The sequence below is a fragment of the Hypanus sabinus genome, chromosome 24 (assembly GCF_030144855.1).
Source record: "Hypanus sabinus isolate sHypSab1 chromosome 24, sHypSab1.hap1, whole genome shotgun sequence".
Lineage (NCBI taxonomy): Eukaryota > Metazoa > Chordata > Chondrichthyes > Myliobatiformes > Dasyatidae > Hypanus > Hypanus sabinus.
The window spans coordinates 28103186-28131149 of record NC_082729.1 but is presented as its reverse complement, the minus strand read 5'-3'; the positions used below and the strand labels follow the sequence as shown (position 1 = coordinate 28131149).

The 27964-nt window shown below is 51.3% G+C and overlaps 1 protein-coding gene across 1 annotated transcript in view; it reads left to right on the top strand.

The window, feature by feature from the left end:
• The window catches only part of LOC132380723 (synaptonemal complex central element protein 1-like), a 166981-nt gene that overhangs the window by 6913 nt on the left and 132104 nt on the right, over positions 1-27964 (top strand). The window contains exons 3-5 of the mRNA XM_059949713.1: positions 511-570; positions 2729-2803; positions 10534-10581. Coding sequence (XP_059805696.1) covers positions 511-570; positions 2729-2803; positions 10534-10581 — 183 coding nt within the window. The remainder of the gene's footprint in view (positions 1-510; positions 571-2728; positions 2804-10533; positions 10582-27964) is intronic.

The following is a 27964-nucleotide window of genomic DNA, read 5'->3' as shown; positions in this document are numbered from 1 at the left end:
ACTTCTTCACTGTGAGAGTGTGGGAAAAGCTGCCAGTGGAAGAGGTGGATGTGGGTTAAGCTACAAATTTTAAGAGAAATTTAGATAGGTATATATAGATGGGAGGAGTATGGAGGGCTGTGGTCCAGGTGCAGGTTGATGCGGCTAAGCAGAATAACAGTTTGGCACGGACCAGATGGGCATAGGGCCTGTTTCCGGGCTGTAGTGATTTATGACTGTGAATGTCAGCAGGTTGAGGAACAAACTGGTGCCAGGGGGTGGTGAAATGACAACAGAATCAGAGGCTGCAGTGGATGTGAAAGTCCAGGGATTTGTGTTCATTAAAGTACTGCAGACTGTCGGCGAGTGTAAATTGCTAGTGATCATTCGGTGATCCATCTGAGAATCTGGGAACAGGGCTGGAGGCCCAGAAGTGGCCTGTCCTGGGGTTGGAGGCCGGTCTGTGTGTGAAGGATGGGAAAGGAGTTTATTTTGCTGTTGCTGTCAAATGTCAAATCAATTGTGTTTCAGAGAAGAAAATGGAACCAGAAATTGAAGAAATTGTGAAAAAAATCAAGATCTTAATTGAAGGTAACACCAATTGTAAACCCCTTTTACAAACCAAAGACCCGTGAGACAAATGCAGGTGCTAGAAATTCCAAAATAAAAATGCAAAATGTTGGTATGATGTAGCACTTTTGGAGATAGTCTGCTTTATTATCATTTAACCTATCTGACGAGCCACATCTGCACAGAGAGAAAAGTAAAATCTTCTTTAAAAATGCAGATTCTCAAAATCTGATGTAAAAATACTGGAAGTACTAAACATGTCAGGCAGCATCTACAGTGACAGAAAAACAGTTAAATTAAAAATAAACATAATGCAGATGCCAAAGACCTGAAATAAAAATACTGAAAATACTCAGTAGATCAGGAAGCATCAATAGAGAGAACAATAGAATTGAAGTTAATTATTTCTTTAAATGCAGATGCTAAAAACCTGAAATAAAAATATTAGAAATATTTAGCAAGGCAGGTAGTATCAGCAGAGGAAGAACAACAGAGTGAACAATTCAGTTTGAAGACACTATACTGAGTACTATATTCTCTCCACAGAAACTGCCTCAACATTTTCTGCCTTTTTGTTTTGAGTCAAGGACATTCAATCGGGTTATACCTTCTGCTAGACTTGGCTGCCTGTTTGAATGGCCCAAGTCATCAAGGGATGACTGCAGGATGCGAACAGCAGAAGCCTCCATGCAGTTGCTGCCCTGATCTACTGAGTGTTTCACAGCACGTTCTGATGTGTGCTGTATCTGTTTCAGCTCGGGCCAGGGTAGTCGGAGGGGAGCCACGTTGGGCCACAGTAGGGTGAGGAAATGGAAGCCTTGCTCAAGAGCTTATTGGCAATGAGAGAGCAAACCTAAGGGAAATATTCCCCATACTGGACAGCATATAGACACATACAGACGCAGGTGAACACACTTACAGGCACAAACATGTCTGTACACACTCAAACAAAACTGCTTGCGTAATCCACAAAAATCCACACACGCTATCTTGTACATACATGTTCAGACCCACAAACAATTGCACATATAACACTTTCTAACATGCACTAACACTAAATTACATGCAGACAGGAAAACTTGAATAGACATGTGAACAAAAGTAGCCACATAAGCAAACCAGAAGCACACGTGTATGCACAATCCTTATGTGTGACTACACAGTATGAAATGCACACACCCTCAAAAACATTCCCCACCTATTCAATACAAATATGGACACACACACACACGACTAAAATGCACACACCTGTATGCAAACACACTACTTCACTTTGACTGTAAGTGAAATTCTGGAAAATGAAGAAGGGTAAAGTGAAATTAAGAGTTAAAAAAGAGATGTCACCTGGTGTTTTTTTGGTTTAGACCAAAGGGCTGAAAATCCCAACCCACCCTGTAAATTAAATTAATTTTCTGCAATGACCCCAGGCACCAAATTAATCGGGTCTTTGGTCACACATTTGCAGCCTTGCCCAGATGAGAAATCCGATGCTGCCGTGGTGCTGGGTGTGAACTCAGACTGGCAGTGATGTCAGTCCAAGAGCAGCTTTACTCTAATTTCTAATTTTTGATAATTTCTTCCCACCTTCTCCCTTTTTCCATTCTTCATTCTGATTACCCTTTAACCCTTTCTCTTCTCCTCACCAGCCCATCACCCTCCTTTTCTTTCTGCAATGTTCCACTCTCCTCTTCTATCAGATTCCTCCTTCTTCAGTCTTTTACCTATTCCACCTATCACCTCCCAACTTTTAATTCACCTGCTTCCCAAAGCTCCCAACTTCCCCTCACTGGTTTCACCTATCACCTGCCTGTTTTTACTCCTTCCCCACCTTCTTATTCTGGCTTCTGCCCCCTTCCTTTCCAGTTATAAAGGTCTCAGCCCAAAACAACAACTTTTCATTCCCCTCCATAGATGCTGCCTGACCTGCTGGGTTCCTCCAGCATTAGAGTTAGGGTTATCTGCTGCTGCCTTGGGTTGATGCTGTTAGCTGGCCCAACTCTATTGCTCTGCAAAGGTGTCTCTTGCTTGATAAAACACCACCACCCTCCCCTTCTCCCCTAACCCCATCAGACTTTGAAATAAAAAAAACTTGCTGCTTCCTCCCTTAAACCAACCCCACTGCCACTGCCTCTGCACTAGAAGCTATCCCACTCCGCTGACTAATGTCAATGTATTTCAGAGAAACAAGTGAGTGATGCAGAGCTGAAGAAGTTACAAGTACGCCAGTCTGCAATGGAGAAGGATCTAGAAGAGTGTATGTATGCTGTTCCCTCCCCCCTCCCCCCCATGAGACTCGTCCAGAATATCTGTCTTCACATACAGCCTGATAGTTTAGCACACAGACATAGACAAATCTCCAGAGAGAAAACTCAAGTCAGAGCAAGTGGAAAAGACATTACATGGGTACTTGTCATTGTTTTTTATCTAGAAGTGGGATGTGAAGAGTAGTGAGATTAGGGAGGGGTATGCTGATTTTCTGGGACACGTTGATGTCAAGGGGGCTGTTGAAGAACATTAAATTGGATCAGATCCCAGACCCTGAAGAGAGAGGTAGGAGAAAAATTTAGCTGTATTTATCAGATTACATCAAATCTTCCAGTGAAATGTGTCACAGTACAACATGGTCCAAGCATTCTGCTGGGGATAACCCACGAGTGTTGCCACACTTTTGGTGCTAGCATAGCATGCCCTCAACTTACATACCCTAACATATACATACTTGGAGTGTGGGAGGAAACCCACATGGTCGTACAGACAGTGGACATGGCACCATGATGGCCATGTGGATGTCTGAAGAGCACAAATTTCAGGTTGTGTACAGGTATACCCTCTGCTATTAAACATACTTTGAAACAAACTCCTTACAGCACAGGGATCTGAACTTTGATGGGTGATTGTTGGTGCTGTTGAGTGGTTGTGCTAACTGCTACGGTATCGAGCCACCCCTTGCCTGGATTGTTGAGACTTTGACAAAGAATTAGAGAAAATTAGCTATAAGGAGAGACAGGACAAACTTGGATCATTTTTTCTGCAGTGTTAGAGGTCTGACAGAATTATGAGAGGCATAGACAGGGGACACAGCCAGAATTCTTTTCCCAGGGTAAAAATATCGAATACTGCGGGGCACTGCTTTAAGGTGGGAGGGGGGATCTTTTAAAGGAGATGTGTGAGACAAGTTTTTACAATGGCGTGCCACAGGGCTGTGCTGGACCCTCAGCCATTCACAGTTTATTTTTGGGATTTGAATGGGAAGGGAGAATGTCATATGTCCGATGAATGGAGAGCCAGGTGTAAAACTGAGGTGAGTGGAGTACACAAAGGGAAGGGGACAGAGGGGAATGCAGGGTGGGCACGAGGAGGCAGATGGAGTGCTGTGTGGGTCGACTGGCACAGCCCTCAGAGTACATACAGAAAGGCAGATCATAGCTGGTTGGAGAGCTTAGGACAAGGAGCAGAATCTTAGAACATCGTACAGGCCCTTCAACCCATGATGTTCTGTCGGCCTTTTAACCCACTGTAAGATCGATCTTCCCACATAGCCGCCAATTTTTCTTTCAGCCACGTATCTAAGAGTCTCTTAAGTGCCCCTTAATGGCTCTGCCTTTACCAAAAACCATGGCAGCACATTCCATACACCCACTTCTCACTGTGTAAAGACCTTACATTTGACCTACCCCTATACTTTCGTCCAATCTCCTTAAAATGCTACCCCATTTTAGCCATTTCTGTCCTAGAAAAATGTCTCTGGCTGTCCTCTCAATCTATAGAACATAGAACAGTACAGCACAGTACAGGCCCTTTGGCTCACAATGCTGTGCCAACCCTTAAACCCTGCCTGCCATATAACTCTCCACCTTAAATTCCAACATATACCTGCCTAGTAGTTTCTTAAATTTCACTAGTGTATCTGCCTCCACCACTGACTCGGGCAGTGCATTCCACGCACCACCCACTCTCTGAGTAAAAAACCTTCCTCTAATATCCCCCTTGAACTTTCCACCCCTTATCTTAAAGCCATGTCCTCTCGTACTGAGCAGTGGTGCCCTGGGGAAGAGGCACTGGCTGTCCATTCCTCTTAATATATTGTATACCTCTGTCATGTTTCTTCTCATCTTCTCTTCAGAGAGTAAAGTCCTAGCTCCCTTAATCTCTGATCATAATACACACTCTCTAAACCAGGCAGCATCCTGATAAATCTCCTCTGTACCCTTTCCAATGCTTCCACATCCTTCCTACAGTGAGGCGACCAGAACTGGACAGAGTACTCCAAGTGTGGCCTAACCAGAGTTTTATAAAGCTGCAACATTACCCCGCAACTCTTAAACTCTATCCCTCAACTTATGAAAGCTAACACTCCATGAACATTCTTAACTACCCTATCTATCTATGAGGCAACTTTCAGGGATCTGTGGACATGTACCCCCAGATCCCTCTGCTCCTCCACACTTCCAAGTATCCTGCCATTTACTTTGTACTCTGCCTTGGAGATTGTCCTTCCAAAGTGTACCACCTCACACTTATCTGGGTTGTACTCCATCTGCTACTTCTCAGCCCACTTCTGCATCCTATCAATGTCTCTCTGCAATCTTCGACAATCCTCTACACTATCTACAACACCACCAACCTTTGTGTTGTCTGCAAACTTGCCAGCCCACCCTTCTACCCCTACATCCAGGTGGTTAATAAAAATCACAAAAAGTAGAGGTCCCAGAACCAATCCTTGTGGGACACCACTAGCTACAACCCTCCAATCGGAATGTACTCCCTCCACCACGACCCTCTGCTTTCTGCAGGTAAGCCAATTCTGAATCCACCTGGCCAAACTTCCCTAAATCCCATGCCTTCTGACTTTCTGAATAAACCTACCATGTGGAACCTTGTCAAATGCCTTACCAAAATCTACATAGATCACATCCACTGCACTACCCTCATCTATACACCTGGTCACCACCTCAAAGAACTCTAACAGGCTTGTTAGGCACGATCTTCCCTTAACAAAGCCATGCTGACTGTCCCTGATCGGACCATGATTCTCTAAATGCCCATAGATCCTATCTCTAAATATCTTTTCCAACAGCTTTCCCACCACAGACGTAAGGCTCACTGGACTATAATTACCTGGACTATCCGTACTACCTTTTTTGAACAAGGGGACAACATTCACCTCCCTCCAATCCCCCAGACAACGAGGACATAAAGATCCTAGCTAGAGGCTCAGCAATCTCTTCCCTCGCCTCATGGAGCAGCTTGGGGAATATTCCGTCAGGCCCCCGGGAATTTATGTATTTTAACAACTCCAACACCTCTTCTGCCTTACTATCAACATGCTCCAGAACATCAACCTCACTCATATTGTCCTCACCGTAATCGTTCCCTCTCATTGGTGAATACCGAAGAGATATATTCATTGAGAACCTCGCTCACTTCCACAGCCTACAGGCACATCTTCCCACCTTTATCTCTAATCAGTCCTATCTTCACTCCTGTCAACCTTTTGTTCTTCACATAATTGAAGAATGTTGGGGTTTTCCTTTACCCTACTCGCCAAGGCCTTCTCATGCCCCCTTCTTGCTCTCCTCAGCCCCTTCTTAAGCTCCTTTCTTGCTACCCTATATTCCTTAATAGACTCAACTGATCCTTGCTTCCTAAATCTCACGTATGCTGCCTTCTTCCACCTGACTAGATTCTCCACCGCACTTGTCATCCATGGTTCCTTCACCCTATCATTCTTTATCTTTATCTTCCCCACCAGGACAAATTTATCCCTAACATCCTGCAACAAATCCTTAAACATCAACCACATGTCCATAGTACATCTTCCTGCAAAAACATTATCCCAATTCACACCCGCAAGTTCTAGCCTGATAGCCTCATAATTTGCCCTTCCCCAATTAAAAATTTTCCTGTCCTCTCTGATTCTATCCTTTTCCGTGATAATGTTAAAGGCCAGGAAACGGTGGTCACTGTCCCCCAGATGCTCACCCACTGAGAGATCTGTGACCTGACTCGGTTCGTTACCTAATACTAGATCTAGTATGGCATTTCCCCTAGTTGGCTTGTCAACATACTGTGACAGGAATCCATCCTGGACACACTTAACAAACTCTGCCCCGTCTAAGCCATTGGAACTAATCAGGTGCCAATCAATATTAGGGAAGTCAAAGTCACCCATGATAACAACCCTGTTATTTTCGTACCTTTCCAAAATCTGCTCCTTGGTATCTCTGCTGCTACCAGGGGGCCTATAGAATACTCCCAATAGAGTAACTGCTCCCTTCCTGTTTCTGACTTCTACCCATACTGACTCAAAAGAGGATCCTGCTACATTACCCACCCTTTCTGCAGCTGTAATAGCATCCCTGACTAGTAATGCCACCCTCCTCCTCTTTTCCCCCCTCTCTATCCCTTTTAAAGCACTGAAATCCAGGAATATTGAGAATCCATTCCTGCCCTGGTGCCAGCCAAGTCTCTGTAATGGCCACTACATCATAATTCCATGTATGTATCCAAACTCTCAGTTCATCAAACCTTTGTTCCTGATGCTTCTTGCATTGAAGTACACACACTTTAGTCCTTGTACCTTACTACCCTTACACCCTTTATTCTGTTTCTCTTTTCTCAAAGCCACTTTATATGTTAAATCTGGCTTTACTCCATTCACTATACTTGCAGCTCTCGCATTACCTTTATCCTCCTCCACCTCACCATCTGCTCTAACACTCTGGTTCCCCTCCCTCTGCAAATCTAGTTTAAACCCCCTGGAGCAGCACTAGCAAACCTTCCCGTAAGGATGTTAGTTCCCCCCTCCAGTTCCTGGAACAAGGCCTAATTGTCCAGAAACATGAAAACCTCCCTCCTGCACCAACTCCTTAGCCACGTATTTAGCTGCATTATCTTCCTATTTCTAACGTCACTAGCATAGAAATATGAAATATGAGATTGCAACCCTGGAGGTCCTGTCTTTCAACTTTGCACCTAAATTCACTCTGCAGGACCTCCTCTTTCTTCCTATCCACGTCATTGGTCCCTACATGGACCACAACATCTGGCTGCTCACCCTCCCTCCTGAGAATACTGATACCATGATCTGAGATATCACAGACCCTGGCACCAGGGAGGCAACAGACCATCTAGGATTCTTGATCTCTTTCACAGAACCTCTTATCTGTCCCCCTAACTATTGAATCTCTTATCAGTACTGCTCTCCTCTTTTCCCTCCTTTTAAGAGCTGAGGGTCCAGTCTCGGTGCCAGAGACGGAACCACTGCAACTTGTCCCTGGTAGGTCGTCCCCACCAATAGTATCCAAAATGGTATACTTATTATTGTTGGGAACGGCCACAGGGGTGCTCTGCTCATTCTGTCTATTCCCCTCCCTCTCCTGACAGTCACCCAGCTACCTGCCTCCTGACTCTTAGCGGTGACTATCTCCCTGAAACTCCTGTCTGTTTCTGCCTCCCAAATGATCCAAAGTTCATCCTGCTCCAGCTCCAGTTCCCTAACTCGGTTTGTCAGGAGCTGCAGCTGGATGCACCTTTTACAGGTGTAGTCATCAGATAAGATGCCTCTTATCATCTTGTACATTTTTATCAGGTCGCCTCTCATCCTTCGCTCCAGGGAGAAAAGCCCTATTTTGTTGAACCTTTCCTCATTAGATGTGCTCTCTAATCCAGGCAGCATCCTGGTAAATCTCTGCAGCCTCAGAATCAGATTTATTATCACTGTCTTATGGCAGCAATGCAGTACAAATAAAATATAGAATAAATTGTGCTAAAAAAGGAAAGTGAAGAGGTTTTCATGGTCCATTCAGAAATCTAATGATAGAGGGGGGTAAAGATGAGTCATTGAGTGTGGGTCCTTGGTCTCCTGTAGTGTGGCCACTCTGGATGAGCTGAGGTGAAATCATAGGGATCATGATTGTCTATTCCTGTGTCTTTATGAGCTAATTTAAACCTGGACACGCTGGGAAAGAGGGAACAACAGTTGCTTGTCAGTCTTTATGTGTAATTTTCATTGATTCTGTTGCATTTCCTTGTTCTGTGAATGCCTGCAAAAAAGAAGCTCAGGGTTATGTATGGCATATGGTGACGTAATATGTAGTTTGATAATACATTTACTTTGAACTTTAAACAGACAGGAAGAGCTGGAGGATCAGCAATAATTTTATCATATTGTTCCCTCCCACAACCCTCTCTCCCTCCAGCTCGCTAGCAACCCAATGGAAGAGCATGATCAGAATGTGATAACTGTTCAGCGTTCATTGGCAACTGTCAGACACAATCCCTATTAGATAAAATTCAGTTAAACCCACACTTGTGAAGATAAATACAGGAAATAGCCAGCACATGAGGGTAATCTGATTTCATCAAGGTCCCGTGGTAGTCAGAACTCTTTAGTTTAACTTTTCAGCCTAAGTGAAGCCTAGATCACACGGCTTTCTCACCAGTATTTGATACTCCTTGCATACACACTGTGCCTAATTAGTGTGGTATGAGGGAGAGAAAGAAAAGACACAGGAGACTGCTGAAGCTGGAAATCTGGAGCAAAAAAAAGACTGCTAGGAGAACTCAGCATCTGTGAGGGAGGTAGATAGTCGCTGTTTCGGGTTGAAACCCTTCACCTGCACTGAAAGAGTAGAGGGGAGTTAACCGGAGGCAAGGAGGAGAGGGAGAGCAAGTGCTAGCTAGCAATGGGGGGGAGGGATGGAAACAAGTGAGGAGGGGCAGATGGAGCAGAGATAACTGGTGTATAGGGAAGAGGGGACATGTGGCGCAGGAGCTGATGGGTGGTAGGTGGATCCAGGTGAGGAGACAGACAGATGGACATAGAGTATAGAGAACAGTATAGCATGGGAACAGATTATTTAGCCCACAATGTTGAACTAAATGAGCTAAAAAGCAAATTAAAAATACACAAACACTGATCCATCCTGCCTACACCATGTCCATCCATATCTTTCCATCTTCCTCACATTCATCTGCCTATCCAGACATCTCTTAACATCTCTATTTACCTCTACCATCATACCAGGCAGCACATTCCAGACACCTACCACTCCCTCACATCTCCCTTGAACCTACCCTCTTTCACCTTCAATGCATGCCCTCTGGTATTAGACATTTCAATCCTGGGAAACAGATACTCCCTGTGTACGCTCTCTATACCTCTCATAATCTGATAACCCTCTGTCAGATCTCTCCTCAGCCTCTGATGCTCCAGAGAAAGCAACCCAAGTTTATCCAGCATCTCATGACAGCACATGCCCTCTACACCAGAGAAGGGGATGCAGATATCTGATGCATAGTGGAGAAGGAAGGTGGGGTGGCGCAGGAGCAGAAGGTTGATAAGTGGAAGGAGGAGTGATGGGAAGATGGAGAAGGGGAAATATAGATAGCTGGTATATAGAGGAGAAGGGGAGGGGTGGCACAGAAGCTGATGGATCCAGGTTAGGGGAGGTGATAGGTAGATGGAGGAGAGGAAAGAAAATAATAACAAAAGCTGGGAGGTGAGATTGGAGGTGACAAAAGACTGCATATGTTGGAATCTGATAGAAGAGGATGTGGAGTGTGGAGAGAGCAGATGGGAACAGGGAGGGGAAGGGACCCAATGGGAGGAATATGTAGGTGATGGGCAGATGGAATGGGTGAAGAAGGATCGTGGGAGGCTTGGGGAGGTGTAGGAGAAACCGAGTAGATGGGGAAGAAAAAAGGGACAGACGGTGGACCAGAATACCTGAAATTGGAATAGATTAGTTTGGCATAAATGTCCTCCAGACTGATCTGCATAGCCTCTGGGTGGGAAGCAGGGAGCTGAACTCATAGGCACTATTAATTTCTTCTGTCCCATGCCCAGATGAGACTGGTAAAATACTTTTGAAACTTAAATAACGACAGCACGGTTGAAAAGCAATTGCTCACTATTCCTTCCATCTGAGACCTGCCCCATGTCTTGCAGTAACACAAACCTTGTTTTCTCCTTGTCTGCAGTGAATCACGAGATCTTCAGCCTGGAGGCAACATGCAACAAGAAGGAAGGTATGAGACCAGTCAGAGTGTGATGAGCACGATCGCATCCAACATCCTCACCCACCATTCTCCACCCTGCAGAAATGCCGCGCACACAGTCGGGTTTGTTGTATCTGCTGGTTGGAGTCTGGAGTGACCCAGAGGTATTCTTCCCATTGGATAGAGTCGGGGATAACTTCCATTCCAGTTCTGGGGTGGCTAATGAGACCCATGGAGGTCCCTCTCACAACTGGAGAATGTGGGCACTCACCTTGTGAGTGGGTGGGTAGCTTGTGAGGCGGAGGGCTTGCATAGTAACTCCGTGTGCTCCTGATGTACACTTCACGGTTTACCATCCCATCCCAAATATGCCTCTGAGACTGGGTGGAAGTCAGTGCTGTTGGTCACAGCTTAATTCCACCCAACACTCCATCAGTGATTTCCACACCACCTGTCCCTCCCCCCCTCTCAGCCTCCTCCCTGTCCATCCCTCCTTGTGCATCCTTGTGCCTCCATCCCCTCCCTTCTCCCCATACATCCTCTCCTCCCATCCCTCCTTCCTTCTTGTGCAACCCTGACCCTCTATCCCCTCCTTCCATCTCAGGCCTCCTCCCTGTCCATCCCTCCTTCCTTCTTGTGCATCCCTGTCCCTCCATCCCCTCCCTCATCCCCATACATCCTCTCCTCCCACCCCTCCTCACCATCCGTCCTGTCCATCCTTCCCTCCTTCCCTACTGCCTACATCCTGCATCTCCTCCCTCCCCACCAAATTGTCCTGAAACTGCTTTCTTCTGACCTTCCCCGCCTCGCCCTTCAGCCTTGCTCACTGCCTCCCTCCTTGGCTTGCCTGATTCCTCACTCCTCCGCTCCACTGAGTTGGTGGGGGGGGGCACACAATACGTCACTGACTCTATGCACTGTTTCGACCCTAACCTCCGGTACTTGGTCTGTGTAGAGTCTGCACTTTCTTCCTGTGAACGGCTGGGTTTCCCCCTGGGGTTCTGGTTCCCTCTCATATCCCAACGACAAGCGAGGTTGGTGGGTTACTTTGCAACTACAGATGGCCCCCCAGTGTGTAGGTGAATGGTAGAATCTTGTGGGAGTCAATGAGAATAAAGGACCATGTAAAATGGGTCAGCATCAAGTCAGTGGGCCAAAGGGCCTGCAACCACCTCTCCATGGCCCTATTCCGCCTTTCTCTCCGACACAGAATAGGTTGTGGGGAGCAAGCAGGTGAATAGGACTTTGCCTTGATGGACTGAATGGCCTCTTGCGTCACATCGAAACATGAAAGCTATCAAGATACCAGAAATTATCCAGATGAGCTCATGTAAATGATGAGTTCACAGAATGTTTTCTGGATAGTTTATAAGAGCAGCACACTCTGGAGCCAAGCAAAAGTGGTATTGTGGCATGCAAAAGAATGAATTAAGTAATCACTCTGTGAAGAATCCCTGATGTAGCAACTGTCATAATAAAGTTAACTTTTCCATTCAGTTTAAGGGGGAGATGGGCCCAAGACTAGGGGAGTTAATGAAGAACATCAACACAGCTAAGTAAAGCATGGCCACAGGATAGGTCGGTCAAGATACAATGATGGACATTTAAGGGCATCTTTCAAAAGGCATGGAATGGTTACATTCCAACAAGGGAAAACATTCCAGGAAGAGCGCTCATATTTCACGGTTAATCAGACTTGAGAGAAAGCCATTTCATTACGTAAAGAGAGATTGAACACACCAAAAGGTTGCACAGAATACAAAGTCTGACTGAAAATTCAGTAAGGAAGCAAATATAGAAACAGGGTTTCAGGGTTTACAAAGAAAAGTTTTTTTTAATGAGTAGACAGAATAAGTCACAAGAGACCGCAGATGCTGAAAATCTGGAGCTACACATGAAATGAGACCATAAGACATAGGAGCACACACGCAAAGTGCTGGAGGAGTACAGCAGGTCAGGCAGCATCTAGGAAACTCAGAGTTCTTCCAGCATTTCGTGTGTGTTGTTCAAGTTTCCAGCATCTGCAGATTTTCTTTTGTTTGCCGTGAGACATTGGAGTAGAATTAGGCTATTCCATCGTGGCTGATTTATTATCCCTCTCAACCCCATTCTCCTGCTTCTCCCAGTAACCTTTGACACCCTGACTAATCAAGAACCTATTAACTTCCACTTTAAATACGTATATACGTATATACTCTACAGGCTCCACAGCTGTCTGTGACCATTCTACATACAGATTTATCTCCTTCTGGCTAAAGAAATTCCTCCTTATAAGAAGAAAATGAGACCAGTGACTGGAGGAACAATCTACCAGCAGAAATGGTAGCTGAGAGTTCAGTTGTAACATCTCACAGAAGTTTCAAATGGGAGGGGTTTGGAGAGATGTGGGCCGGATGGGTGCAGGCAGTAAACCAAGTAGGCATGGACTAGATGGGCCAAAGAGCCTGTTTGTAGTGCTATATGAATCTATAACTCGGCAGTTCAGGCAGCATTTATGAAGAAGAGTACAGTTGACATTTTGGGCCAAAACCCTTCAGCAGGACTGGAGAAAAAAAAAGCTGAGGAGTAGATTTGAAAGGTGGGGGGAGGGGAGAAAGAAACACCAGGTGATGGGTGAAAGCAAACACGAGGAAATCTGCAGATGCAGCAAATTCAAGCAACACACACAAAACGCCGGTGAACACAGCAGGCCAGGCAGCATCTATAGGGAGAAGCACTGTCGACGTTTCGGGCCGAGACCCTTCGTCAGGACTAACTGAAAGGAAGGATAGTAAGAGATTTGAAAGTGGTGGGGGGAGGGGGAAATGCGAAATGATAGGAGAAGACCGGAGGGGGTGGGGTGAAGCTGAGAGCCGGAAAGGTGATTGGCAAAAGGGAATCAGAGCTGGAGAAGGGAATGGATCATGGGACGGGAGGCCTAGGGAGAAAGAAAGGGGAAGGGGAGCACCAGAGGGAGATGGAGAACAGGCAGAGTGATGGGCAGAGGGAAAGAAAAAAATGAGGAGGGGGAAAAGAACTAAATATATCAGGGATGGGGTAAGAAGGGGAGGAGGGGCATTAACGGAAGTTAGAGAAGTTAACTTTCATGCCATCAGGTTGGAGGCTACCCAGCCGGTATATAAGGTGTTGTTCCTCCAACCTGAGTGTGGATTCATCTTGACAGTAGAGGAGGCCATGGATAGACATATCAGAATAGGAATGGGACATGGAATTAAAATGTGTGGTCACTGGAGATCCTGCTTTTTCTGGCAAACAAAGCATAGGTGTTCAGCAAAACGGTCTCCCAGTCTGCGTTGGGGCTCACCAATATATAAAAGGCCACACCGGGAGCACCGGACACAGTATACCACACCAACCGACTCACAGGTGAAGTGTCGCCTCACCTAGAAGGTCTGTCTGGGGCCCTGAATGGTGGTGAGGGAGGAAGTGTAAGGGCAGCTGTAGCACTTGTTCCACTTACAAGGATAAAGATAGGTGAAACTTGGAGGGGGAGGGATGAAGCAAAGAGCTAGGAAGTTGATTGGTTGAAGAGACAAAAGGCAAAATGGGAGGGGACCTGAGGGAGGTGATGGGCAGGCATGGAGATAACATACGAGAGGGAAAAGAGGATGGGAAATGGTGAAAGTGGAGGAGGGTCAGGCAGCATCTATAGAGGGAAATTGCCAGTTAATGTTTTGGGCCAAGGGTCTTCATCTGGACTGAAAAAAAGTGCGGGTGGAGCAAGAGTTGGCAGGTGGTGGGTAGATCCAATCTAGGAGGATGATAGGCAAGTGAGAGCAGAGAGTGGGAATAATGTACACAAGGAAATAAGCAGTCATCTTTTAGGATCCTTGAGGATAAGTCCTGATGCAGAGTTTTCAGCCAAAACATTGCTAGTTCCTTTCTCCTCCTCAGAGGGCAGTAATGTGGTTAGCATAACACTTTACATCACCAGTTACAAGATGGGGGTTCACTTCCTGCCACTTTCTGTTGGAAGTCTGTACATTCTCCCCATGGCTGTTTGGGTTTCCTCTCACATTCCAAAGGTGCATGGGTTAGTGAGTTGTGGGCATGCTTTTGGGCTGCCAGCAACACATCTTGGACTGTGTTAGTCATTAATATAATGCATTTCACTGTCTTGTTTTGATGTACACGTGACAAAAAAAAAGCTAATCTTTAAAATCCCTAAAGATGCTGCTCGGCCTGCTGAATTCCTTCAGCAGATTGTTTGTTGCTCCGGATTCCAGCACATGCAGTCACTCTGAAAAGGTTCTAGTCTGCACAGTGAGGGAATTTACTTCCATTCTTTTGCCTTATCCACCTGCAGTGGTGGCTGCTCCCCTTATCCACTTTCACAACCTGGTGAACAGCCTTTGATTGGAAATACTAATTCCTTTCTCTCCCCAAGCTACTGAATGTTTTCAGCAGTTTCTGCAGCACACAGAATGCTGGGGGATCTCGGTGGGTCGGGCAGCATCTGTGGAGGGAAATAGACTGTCAATTGTTTCAGGACTGGAAAGAAGGATGGGGAGGTAGTCAGTATAGTTTGGGGGGAAGGGTTGGAGCAAGAGTTGGTGTGTGATAGGTGGATCCAAATGAGAGGAAAAAAATGGGCATTTTCTTTTTTCCATTTTAGATTCAGAATCAGTTTATGATCATTGTTTTGTAATGTGAAATTTGTTTTGTGGTAGCATGGCATTTTTAAAAATTGACTTTACATTCAGTGGCCTCTGTATTAGACAGACCTGTACACCTGCTATTTAATGCATATATCTAATCAGCATCTCAATGCATAAAAGCATGCTGATATGGTGAAGAGGTTCAGTTATTGTTCAGACCAAATATTGGAATGGGGAAGAAATGTGATCTATGTGGCTTTGACCGTGGAATGATTTTGGTGCAGACAGGGTGGTTTGAGTATCTCAAGCTGCTGATCTCCAACACTCTAGAGTTTACAGAGAATGGTGTGATAAACCAAAAAGAAACAAATAGTGAGTGGCAGTTCTGTGGGTGAAAACGGCCTGTTAATGAGAGAGGTTAGAGGAGAATGGCCAGACTGGTTCAAGCTGCCCTGAAGGTGACAAAAAGTCAAAGAACCACACGGTACAACAGTGATATGCAGAAGAGCGTATAGGTTTTCACAAGTAAAATGGTGGAGGCGTTTTATGTTTCAGAAAAGCCCTAGCAACTCATTTATTGAATACCAAAAGCAGAACACAAAGCATTCTAGAAGTCCTTTATGTAATTACCAGCCTCTTAAACTGAACCCCAATCCAATATCAGCGGTTGTGAATTCTGTACATTTCCACCAATTACTTTACCCTACAGGCATTTCTGAATGCACAGTACATCAGATAGATAGGCTATAGCAGAAGTCCACGTACAGGCACTCTATGGCCATTTTATTAAGTAGCAGGTACCTGATGCATTGAGTTATACAGCACATAGCATCAAAACAGACCTCCCTCAGACCAAATAGTCCATATTGAACCCATCCAAGCTAATTCCATTTACGAGAAAGCACAGAGAGTTGTGGACACAGCTCAGAACATCACAGAAACCCTCCCTGGACTCAGTCTACCCTTACCACAGCCTTGGTTAAAGACCCCAGCAACTCTGGACATTCTTTCTTCTCTCCTCTTCAGGTGGAAAGTGCAAAAGCCTGAAGCATGTCCCACCAGTCTCAGGAATAGCTTCTGTCCCGCTGTTATCAGACTCTTGATTGCACGACCAAAATGGCACCAGTGAGACTTCCAACATTTTGCAGATAACTAACAAAACTACGTACGGTTCTACTAACTACACTATTTATGGACTACTATCATTGCCATGTGCAGCCTGTAATTCCCTTCGGGAGGTGTGCCTTTGAACCGTCTGTACGACCTGGCGTTTCTGCGGTATCCTGAAGGATTCAGCAAGCTGGACTCTGGAGGATGCAAGTAACGCTGTGGCGGCCATTACTGGAGCAAACTGGGTTGAAGTGGCAAGGCCTGGGCGCAGGAGTGATAAACGAACTGATGATTATCCAGTTTAAGTGCCAGGCCAGAGTAAAGTGTTTAAAACTTCAGCCGAGCGTGAAAGATGAACTGGTGTTCAGCTTAAAACAACATGAGGCTTACTCACCTCAGCGCTGAGGGCCAGGGCCACTGTGGTCACTGTGCTGAACTGGCACTATGGCTGTGGGCTGGACTGGTTACTGTGCTGAACTGGCCCTGTGGGCTGGACTGGTTACTGTGTTGAACTGGCCTTGTGTCTGTGAGCCGGACTGGTTACAGTGCTGAACTGACCCTGGGGGCTGTGGGCTGGACTGGTTACTGTGCTGAACTGGCCCTGTGGGCTGGACTGGTTACTGTGCTGAACTGGCCCTGTGGGCTGGACTGGTCACTGTGCTGAACTGGCCATGTGGGCTGGACTGGTTAATGTGCTGAACTGGCCCTGTGCCTGTGGCCTGGATTGGTTAGTGTGCTGAACTGGCCCTGTGGCTGGACTGGTTACTGTGCTGAACTGGCCCTGTGGGCTGGACTGGTCACTGTGCTGAACTGGCCCTGTGGGCTGGACTGGTTAATGTGCTGAACTGGCCCTGTGGCTGTGAGCGGGACTGGTTACTGTGCTGAACTGACCCTGGGGGCTGTGGGCTGGACTGGTTACTGTGCTGAACTGGTCCTGTGGGCTGGACTGGTTACTGTGCTGAACTGGCCCTGTGGGCTGGACTGGTTACTGTGCTGAACTGGCCCTGTGGCTGTGGCCCGGGCTGGTTACACTGCTGAACTGACCCTGGGGGCTGTGGGCTGGACTGGTTACTGTGCTGAACTGGCCCTGTGGCTGTGGCCCGGGCTGGTTACTCTGCTGAACTGACCCTGGGGGCTGTGGGCTGGACTGGTTACTGTGCTGAACTGGCCCTGTGGCTGTGAGCCGGACTGGTTACTGTGCTGAACTGACCCTGGGGGCTGTGGGCTGGACTGGTTACTGTGCTGAACTGGCCCTGTGGCCTGGACTGGTTACTGTGTTGAACTGGCCCTGTGGGCTGAACTGGTCACTGTGCTGAACTGGCCCTGTGGGCTACACTGGTCACTGTGCTGAACTGGCCTTGTGTCTGTGGGCTGGACTGGTTACTGTGCTGAACTGGCCCTGTGGCTGTGAGCCGGACTGGTTACTGTGCTGAACTGACCCTGGGGGCTGTGGGCTGGACTGACCCTGGGGGCTGTGGCCTGGACTGGTTACTGTGCTGAACTGGCCCTGTGGGCTGGACTGGTTACTGTGCTGAACTGGCCCTGTGGCTGTGAGCCGGACTGGTTACTGTGTTGAACTGGCCCTGTGGGCTGGACTGGTTACTGTGCTGAACTGGCCTTGTGACTGTAGGCTGGACTGGTTACTGTGCTGAACTGGCCTTGTGTCTGTGGGTTGGACTGGTTACTGTGCTGAACTGGCCCTGTGGCTGTGGGCTGGATTGGTTACTGTGCTGAACTGGTCCTGTGGCTGTGGCCCGTGCTGGTTACTGTGCTGAACTGGCCCTGTGGCTGTGGCCTGGACTGGTTACGTGCTGAACTGGCCCTGTGGGCTGGACTGGTTACTGTGCTGAACTGGCCCTGTGGCCTGGACTGGTTACTGTGCTGAACTGGCCCTGTGGCCTGCACTGGTTACTGTGCTGAACTGGCCCTGAGGGCTGGACTGGTTACTGTGCTGAACTGGCCTTGTGACTGTGGGCTGGACTGGTTACTGTGCTGAACTGGCCTGGTGTCTGTGGGGTGGACTGGCCCTGTGGATGTGGCCCAGGCTGGTTACTGTGCTGAACTGGCCCTGTGGGCTGGACTGGTTACTGTGCTCAACTGGCCATGTGGATGTGGGCTGGACTGGTTACTGTGCTGAACTGGCCCTGTGGCTGTGGGCGGGACTGGTTCCTGTGCTGAACTGGCCCTGTGGCTGTGGCCTGGACTGGTTACTGTGCTGAACTGGCCCTGTGGCTGTGGCCTGGACTGGTTACTGTGCTCAACTGGCCCTGTGGCTGTGGGCTGGACTGGTTACTGTGTTGAACTGGCCCTGTGGCCTGGACAGGTTACTGTGCTGAACTGGCCCTGTGGGCTGGACTGGTTACTGTGCTGAACTGGCCTTGTGACTGTGGGTTGGACTGGTTACTGTGCTCAACTGGCCATGTGGATGTGGGCTGGACTGGTTACTGTGCTGAACTGGCACTGTGGCTGTGGGCTGGACTGGTTCCTGTGCTGAACTGGCCCTGTGGGCTGGACTGGTTACTGTGCTCAACTGGCCCTGTGGCTGTGGGCTGGACTGGTTACTGTGTTGAACTGCCCCTGTGGCCTGGACAGGTTACTGTGCTAAACTGGCCCTGTGGCTGTGGGCTGGACTGGTTACTGTGTTGAACTGGCCCTGTGGCCTGGACAGGTTACTGTGCTGAACTGGCCCTGTGGCTGTGGGCTGGACTGGTTACTGTGTTAAACTGGCCCTGTGGCCTGGACTGGTTACTGTGCTGAACTGGCCCTGTGGCCTACACTGGTTACTGTGCTGAACTGGCCCTGCGGGCTGGACTGGTTACTGTGCTGAACTGGCCTTGTGACTGTGGGCTGGACGGGTTACTGTGCTGAACTGGCCTTGTGTCTGTGGGTTGGACTGGTTACTGTGCTGAACTGGCCCTGTGGATGTGGCCCAGGCTGGTTACTGTGCTGAACTGGCCCTGTGGGCTGGACTGGTTACTGTGCTCAACTGTCCATGTGGATGTGGGCTGGACTGGTTACTGTGCTGAACTGGCCCTGTGGCTGTGGGCTGGACTGGTTCCTGTGCTGAACTGGCCCTGTGGCTGTGGGCTGGACTGGTTCCTGTGCTGAACTGGCCCTGTGGCTGTGGCCTGGACTGGTTACTGTGCTCAACTGGCCCTGTGGCTGTGGGCTGGACTGGTTACTGTGTTGAACTGGCCCTGTGGCCTGGACAGGTTACTGTGCTGAACTGGCCCTGTGGCTGTGGGCTGGACTGGTTACTGTGTTGAACTGGCCCTGTGGCCTGGACTGGTTACTGTGCTGAACTGGCCCTGTGGCCTGCACTGGTTACTGTGCTGAACTGGCCCTATGGGCAGGACTGGTTACTGTGCTGAACTGGCCCTATGGGCAGGACAGGTTACTGTGCTGAACTGGCCCTGTGACTGTGGGTTGGACTGGTTACTGTGCTGAACTGGCCCTGTGGCTGTGGGCTGGACTGGTTACTGTGCTGAACTGGCCCTGTGGCCTGGACTGGTTACTGTGCTGAACTGGCCCTGTGGCTGTGGGCTGGACTGGTTACTGTGCTGAACTGGCCCTCTGTCTGTGGGTTGGACTGGTTACTGTGCTGAACTGGCCCCGTGGCTCTGGGCCGGACTGGTTATTGTGCTGAACTGGCCCTGTGGCCTGGACTGGTTACTGTGCTGAACTGGCCCTGTGGCAGTGGGCTGGACTGGTTCTTTGCTGAACTGGCCCTGTGGGCTGCACTGGTTACTGTGCTGAACTGGCCCTCTGACTGTGGCCCAGGCTGGTTACAGTGCTGAACTGGCCCTGTGGCTGTGGCCCGGACTGGTTACTGTGCTGAACTGGCCCTGTGGGCTGGACTGGTTACTGTACGGAACTGGCCCTGTGGCTGTGGCCTGGACTGGTGACTGTGCTGAACTGGCCCTGTGGCTGTGGCCCGGGCTGGTTACTGTGCTGAACTGGCCCTGTGCCTGTGGCCTGGACTGGTTACTGTGCTGAACTGGCCGTGTGGCCTGGACTGGTTACTGTGCTGAACTAGCCCTGTGGCTGTGGCCTGGACTGGTTACTGTGCTGAACTGGCCCTGTGGCTGTGGCCTGGACTGGTTACTGTGCTGAACTGGCCCTGTGGCTGTGGGCTGGACTGGTTCCTGTGCTCAACTGGCCCTGTGGCTGTGGGCTGGACTGGTTACTGTGTTGAACTGCCCCTGTGGCCTGGACAGGTTACTGTGCTAAACTGGCCCTGTGGCTGTGGGCTGGACTGGTTACTGTGTTGAACTGGCCCTGTGGCCTGGACAGGTTACTGTGCTGAACTGGCCCTGTGGCTGTGGGCTGGACTGGTTACTGTGTTGAACTGGCCCTGTGGCCTGGACTGGTTACTGTGCTGAACTGGCCCTGTGGCCTACACTGGTTACTGTGCTGAACTGGCCCTGCGGGCTGGACTGGTTACTGTGCTGAACTGGCCTTGCGACTGTGGGCTGGACGGGTTACTGTGCTGAACTGGCCTTGTGTCTGTGGGTTGGACTGGTTACTGTGCTGAACTGGCCCTGTGGATGTGGCCCAGGCTGGTTACTGTGCTGAACTGGCCCTGTGGGCTGGACTGGTTACTGTGCTCAACTGTCCATGTGGATGTGGGCTGGACTGGTTACTGTGCTGAACTGGCCCTGTGGCTGTGGGCTGGACTGGTTCCTGTGCTGAACTGGCCCTGTGGCTGTGGGCTGGACTGGTTCCTGTGCTGAACTGGCCCTGTGGCTGTGGCCTGGACTGGTTACTGTGCTCAACTGGCCCTGTGGCTGTGGGCTGGACTGGTTACTGTGTTGAACTGGCCCTGTGGCCTGGACAGGTTACTGTGCTGAACTGGCCCTGTGGCTGTGGGCTGGACTGGTTACTGTGTTGAACTGGCCCTGTGGCCTGGACTGGTTACTGTGCTGAACTGGCCCTGTGGCCTACACTGGTTACTGTGCTGAACTGGCCCTATGGGCAGGACTGGTTACTGTGCTGAACTGGCCCTATGGGCAGGACAGGTTACTGTGCTGAACTGGCCCTGTGACTGTGGGTTGGACTGGTTACTGTGCTGAACTGGCCCTGTGGCTGTGGGCTGGACTGGTTACTGTGCTGAACTGGCCCTGTGGCCTGGACTGGTTACTGTGCTGAACTGGCCCTGTGGCTGTGGGCTGGACTGGTTACTGTAATGAACTGGCCCTGTGTCTGTGGGTTGGACTGGTTACTGTGCTGAACTGGCCCCGTGGCTCTGGGCCGGACTGGTTATTGTGCTGAACTGGCCCTGTGGCCTGGACTGGTTACTGTGCTGAACTGGCCCTGTGGCAGTGGGCTGGACTGGTTCTTTGCTGAACTGGCCCTGTGGGCTGCACTGGTTACTGTGCTGAACTGGCCCTCTGACTGTGGCCCAGGCTGGTTACAGTGCTGAACTGGCCCTGTGGCTGTGGCCCGGACTGGTTACTGTGCTGAACTGGCCCTGTGGGCTGGACTGGTTACTGTACGGAACTGGCCCTGTGGCTGTGGCCTGGACTGGTGACTGTGCTGAACTGGCCCTGTGGCTGTGGCCCGGGCTGGTTACTGTGCTGAACTGGCCCTGTGCCTGTGGCCTGGACTGGTTACTGTGCTGAACTGGCCGTGTGGCCTGGACTGGTTACTGTGCTGAACTGGCCCTGTGGCTGTGGCCTGGACTGGTTACTGTGCTGAACTGGCCCTGTGGCTGTGGCCTGGACTGGTTCTTTGCTGAACTGGCCCTGTGGGCTGCACTGGTTACTGTGCTGAACTGGCCCTCTGACTGTGGCCCAGGCTGGTTACAGTGCTGAACTGGCCCTGTGGCTGTGGCCCGGACTGGTTACTGTGCTGAACTGGCCCTGTGGGCTGGACTGGTTACTGTACGGAACTGGCCCTGTGGCTGTGGCCTGGACTGGTGACTGTGCTGAACTGGCCCTGTGGCTGTGGCCCGGGCTGGTTACTGTGCTGAACTGGCCCTGTGCCTGTGGCCTGGACTGGTTACTGTGCTGAACTGGCCGTGTGGCCTGGACTGGTTACTGTGCTGAACTGGCCCTGTGGCTGTGGCCTGGACTGGTTACTGTGCTGAACTGGCCCTGTGGCTGTGGCCTGGACTGGTTACTGTGCTGAACTGGCCCTGTGGCTGTGGGCTGGACTGGTTCCTGTGCTGAACTGGCCCTGTGGCTGTGGGCTGGACTGGTTACTGTGCTGAACTGGCCCTGTGGCTGTGGCCTGGACTGGTTACTGTGCTGAACTGGCCCTGTGGCTGTGGGCTGGACTGGTTACTGTGCTGAACTGGCCCTGTGTCTGTGGGTTAGACTGGTTACTGTGCTGAACTGGCCCTGTGGGCTGGACTGGTTACTGTGCTCAACTGGCCATGTGGATGTGGGCTGGACTGGTTACTGTGCTGAACTGGCCCTGTGGCTGTGGGCTGGACTGGTTCCTGTGCTGAACTGGCCCTGTGGCTGTGGCCTGGACTGGCCCTGTGGGCTGGACTGGTTCCTGTGCTGGACTGGCCCTGTGGGCTGGACTGGTTACTATGCTCAACTGGCCCTGTGGCTGGGCTGGACTGGTTACTGTGTTGAACTGGCCTTGTGGCCTGGACAGGTTACTGTGCTGAACTGGCCCTGTGGGCTGGACTGGTTACTGTGCTGAACTGGCCTTGTGACTGTGGGCTGGACTGGTTACTGTGCTGAACTGGCCTTGTGACTGTGGGCTGGACTGGTTACTGTGCTGAACTGGCCCTGTGTCTGTGGGTTGGACTGGTTACTGTGCTGAACTGGCCCCGTGGCTCTGGGCCGGACTGGTTACTGTGCTGAACTGGCCCTGTGGCCTGGACTGGTTACTGTGCGGAACTGGCCCTGTGGCTGTGGCCTGGACTGGTGACTGTGCTGAACTGGCCCTCTGGCTGTGTCCCGGGCTGGTTACTCTGCTGAACTGGCCTTGTGGGCTGGACTGGTTACTGTGCTCAACTGGCCCTGTGGCTGTGGGCTGGACTGGTTCCTGTGCTGAACTGGCCCTGTGGCTGTGGGCTGGACTGGTTCCTGTGCTGAACTGGCCCTGTGGCTGTGGCCTGGACTGGTTACTGTGCTCAACTGGCCCTGTGGCTGTGGGCTGGACTGGTTACTGTGTTGAACTGGCCCTGTGGCCTGGACAGGTTACTGTGCTGAACTGGCCCTGTGGCTGTGGGCTGGACTGGTTACTGTGTTGAACTGGCCCTGTGGCCTGGACTGGTTACTGTGCTGAACTGGCCCTGTGGCCTGCACTGGTTACTGTGCTGAACTGGCCCTATGGGCAGGACTGGTTACTGTGCTGAACTGGCCCTATGGGCAGGACAGGTTACTGTGCTGAACTGGCCCTGTGACTGTGGGTTGGACTGGTTACTGTGCTGAACTGGCCCTGTGGCTGTGGGCTGGACTGGTTACTGTGCTGAACTGGCCCTGTGGCCTGGACTGGTTACTGTGCTGAACTGGCCCTGTGGCTGTGGGCTGGACTGGTTACTGTGCTGAACTGGCCCTGTGTCTGTGGGTTGGACTGGTTACTGTGCTGAACTGGCCCCGTGGCTCTGGGCCGGACTGGTTATTGTGCTGAACTGGCCCTGTGGCCTGGACTGGTTACTGTGCTGAACTGGCCCTGTGGCAGTGGGCTGGACTGGTTCTTTGCTGAACTGGCCCTGTGGGCTGCACTGGTTACTGTGCTGAACTGGCCCTCTGACTGTGGCCCAGGCTGGTTACAGTGCTGAACTGGCCCTGTGGCTGTGGCCCGGACTGGTTACTGTGCTGAACTGGCCCTGTGGGCTGGACTGGTTACTGTACGGAACTGGCCCTGTGGCTGTGGCCTGGACTGGTGACTGTGCTGAACTGGCCCTGTGGCTGTGGCCCGGGCTGGTTACTGTGCTGAACTGGCCCTGTGCCTGTGGCCTGGACTGGTTACTGTGCTGAACTGGCCGTGTGGCCTGGACTGGTTACTGTGCTGAACTGGCCCTGTGGCTGTGGCCTGGACTGGTTACTGTGCTGAACTGGCCCTGTGGCTGTGGCCTGGACTGGTTACTGTGCTGAACTGGCCCTGTGGCTGTGGGCTGGACTGGTTCCTGTGCTCAACTGGCCCTGTGGCTGTGGGCTGGACTGGTTACTGTGTTGAACTGCCCCTGTGGCCTGGACAGGTTACTGTGCTAAACTGGCCCTGTGGCTGTGGGCTGGACTGGTTACTGTGTTGAACTGGCCCTGTGGCCTGGACAGGTTACTGTGCTGAACTGGCCCTGTGGCTGTGGGCTGGACTGGTTACTGTGTTGAACTGGCCCTGTGGCCTGGACTGGTTACTGTGCTGAACTGGCCCTGCGGGCTGGACTGGTTACTGTGCTGAACTGGCCTTGTGACTGTGGGCTGGACGGGTTACTGTGCTGAACTGGCCTTGTGTCTGTTGGTTGGACTGGTTACTGTGCTGAACTGGCCCTGTGGATGTGGCCCAGGCTGGTTACTGTGCTGAACTGGCCCTGTGGGCTGGACTGGTTACTGTGCTCAACTGTCCATGTGGATGTGGGCTGGACTGGTTACTGTGCTGAACTGGCCCTGTGGCTGTGGGCTGGACTGGTTCCTGTGCTGAACTGGCCCTGTGGCTGTGGGCTGGACTGGTTCCTGTGCTGAACTGGCCCTGTGGCTGTGGCCTGGACTGGTTACTGTGCTCAACTGGCCCTGTGGCTGTGGGCTGGACTGGTTACTGTGTTGAACTGGCCCTGTGGCCTGGACAGGTTACTGTGCTGAACTGGCCCTGTGGCTGTGGGCTGGACTGGTTACTGTGTTGAACTGGCCCTGTGGCCTGGACTGGTTACTGTGCTGAACTGGCCCTGTGGCCTGCACTGGTTACTGTGCTGAACTGGCCCTATGGGCAGGACTGGTTACTGTGCTGAACTGGCCCTGTGGCCTGGACTGGTTACTGTGCTGAACTGGCCCTGTGGCTGTGGGCTGGACTGGTTACTGTGCTGAACTGGCCCTGTGTCTGTGGGTTGGACTGGTTACTGTGCTGAACTGGCCCCGTGGCTCTGGGCCGGACTGGTTATTGTGCTGAACTGGCCCTGTGGCCTGGACTGGTTACTGTGCTGAACTGGCCCTGTGGCAGTGGGCTGGACTGGTTCTTTGCTGAACTGGCCCTGTGGCTGTGGGCTGGTCTAGTTACTGTGCTGAACTGGCCCTGTGGATGTGGCCCAGGCTGGTTACTGTGCTGAACTGGCCCTGTGGGCTGGACTGGTTACTCTGCTGAACTGGCCCTGTGGCTATGTCCTGGACTGGTTACTGTGCTGAACTGGCCCTGTGGCTGTGGTCTGGACAGGTTACTGTGCTGAACTAGCACTGTGGCTGTGGCCTGGACTGGTTGCTGTGCTGAACTGGCCCTGTGGCTGTGGGCTGGTCTAGTTACTGTGCTGAACTGGCCCTGTGGATGTGGCCCAGGCTGGTTACTGTGCTGAACTGGCCCTGTGGGCTGGACTGGTTACTCTGCTGAACTGGCCCTGTGGCTATGTCCTGGACTGGTTACTGTGCTGAACTGGCCCTGTGGCTGTGGTCTGGACAGGTTACTGTGCTGAACTGGCCCTGTGGCTGTGGCCTGGACTGGTTACTGTGCTGTACTGGCCCTGTGACTGTGGGCTGGACTGGTGACTGTGCTGTACTGGCCCTGTGGCTGTGGCCCGGGCTGGTTACAGTGTTGAACTGGCCCTGTGGCTGTGGCCTGGACTGGTTACTGTGCTGAACTGGCACTGTGGCTGTGGCCTGGACTGGTTGCTGTGCTGAACTGGCCCTGTGGCTATGGGCTGGTCTGGTTACTGTGCTGAACTGGCCCTGTAGCAGTGGGCTGGACTGGATACTGTGCTGAAATGGCCCTGTGGCCTGGACTGGTTACTGTGCTGAACTGGCCATGTGGCTGTAGCCCGGGCTGGTTGCTGTGCTGAACTGGCCCTGTGGCTGTGGGTTGGTCTGTTTACTGTGCTGAACTGGCCCTGTGGCTGTGGGCTGGACTGAATACTGTTTTGAACTGGCCTTGTGTCTGTGGGTTGGACTGGTTACTGTGCTGAACTGGCCCTGTGGATGTGGCCCAGGCTGGTTACTGTGCTGAACTGGCCCTGTGGGCTGGACTGGTTACTGTACGGAACTGGCCCTGTGGCTGTGGCCTGGACTGGTGACTGTGCTGAACTGGCCCTGTGGCTGTGGCCCGGGCTGGTTACTGTGCTGAACTGGCCCTGTGCCTGTGGCCTGGACTGGTTACTGTGCTGAACTGGCCGTGTGGCCTGGACTGGTTACTGTGCTGAACTAGCCCTGTGGCTGTGGCCTGGACTGGTTACTGTGCTGAACTGGCCCTGTGGCTGTGGCCTGGACTGGTTACTGTGCTGAACTGGCCCTGTGGCTGTGGGCTGGACTGGTTCCTGTGCTCAACTGGCCCTGTGGCTGTGGGCTGGACTGGTTACTGTGTTGAACTGCCCCTGTGGCCTGGACAGGTTACTGTGCTAAACTGGCCCTGTGGCTGTGGGCTGGACTGGTTACTGTGCTGAACTGGCCCTGTGGCTGTGGGCTGGACTGGTTACTGTGTTGAACTGGCCCTGTGGCCTGGACTGGTTACTGTGCTGAACTGGCCCTGTGGCCTACACTGGTTACTGTGCTGAACTGGCCCTGCGGGCTGGACTGGTTACTGTGCTGAACTGGCCTTGCGACTGTGGGCTGGACGGGTTACTGTGCTGAACTGGCCTTGTGTCTGTGGGTTGGACTGGTTACTGTGCTGAACTGGCCCTGTGGATGTGGCCCAGGCTGGTTACTGTGCTGAACTGGCCCTGTGGGCTGGACTGGTTACTGTGCTCAACTGTCCATGTGGATGTGGGCTGGACTGGTTACTGTGCTGAACTGGCCCTGTGGCTGTGGGCTGGACTGGTTCCTGTGCTGAACTGGCCCTGTGGCTGTGGGCTGGACTGGTTCCTGTGCTGAACTGGCCCTGTGGCTGTGGCCTGGACTGGTTACTGTGCTCAACTGGCCCTGTGGCTGTGGGCTGGACTGGTTACTGTGTTGAACTGGCCCTGTGGCCTGGACAGGTTACTGTGCTGAACTGGCCCTGTGGCTGTGGGCTGGACTGGTTACTGTGTTGAACTGGCCCTGTGGCCTGGACTGGTTACTGTGCTGAACTGGCCCTGTGGCCTACACTGGTTACTGTGCTGAACTGGCCCTATGGGCAGGACTGGTTACTGTGCTGAACTGGCCCTATGGGCAGGACAGGTTACTGTGCTGAACTGGCCCTGTGACTGTGGGTTGGACTGGTTACTGTGCTGAACTGGCCCTGTGGCTGTGGGCTGGACTGGTTACTGTGCTGAACTGGCCCTGTGGCCTGGACTGGTTACTGTGCTGAACTGGCCCTGTGGCTGTGGGCTGGACTGGTTACTGTAATGAACTGGCCCTGTGTCTGTGGGTTGGAGTGGTTACTGTGCTGAACTGGCCCCGTGGCTCTGGGCCGGACTGGTTATTGTGCTGAACTGGCCCTGTGGCCTGGACTGGTTACTGTGCTGAACTGGCCCTGTGGCAGTGGGCTGGACTGGTTCTTTGCTGAACTGGCCCTGTGGGCTGCACTGGTTACTGTGCTGAACTGGCCCTCTGACTGTGGCCCAGGCTGGTTACAGTGCTGAACTGGCCCTGTGGCTGTGGCCCGGACTGGTTACTGTGCTGAACTGGCCCTGT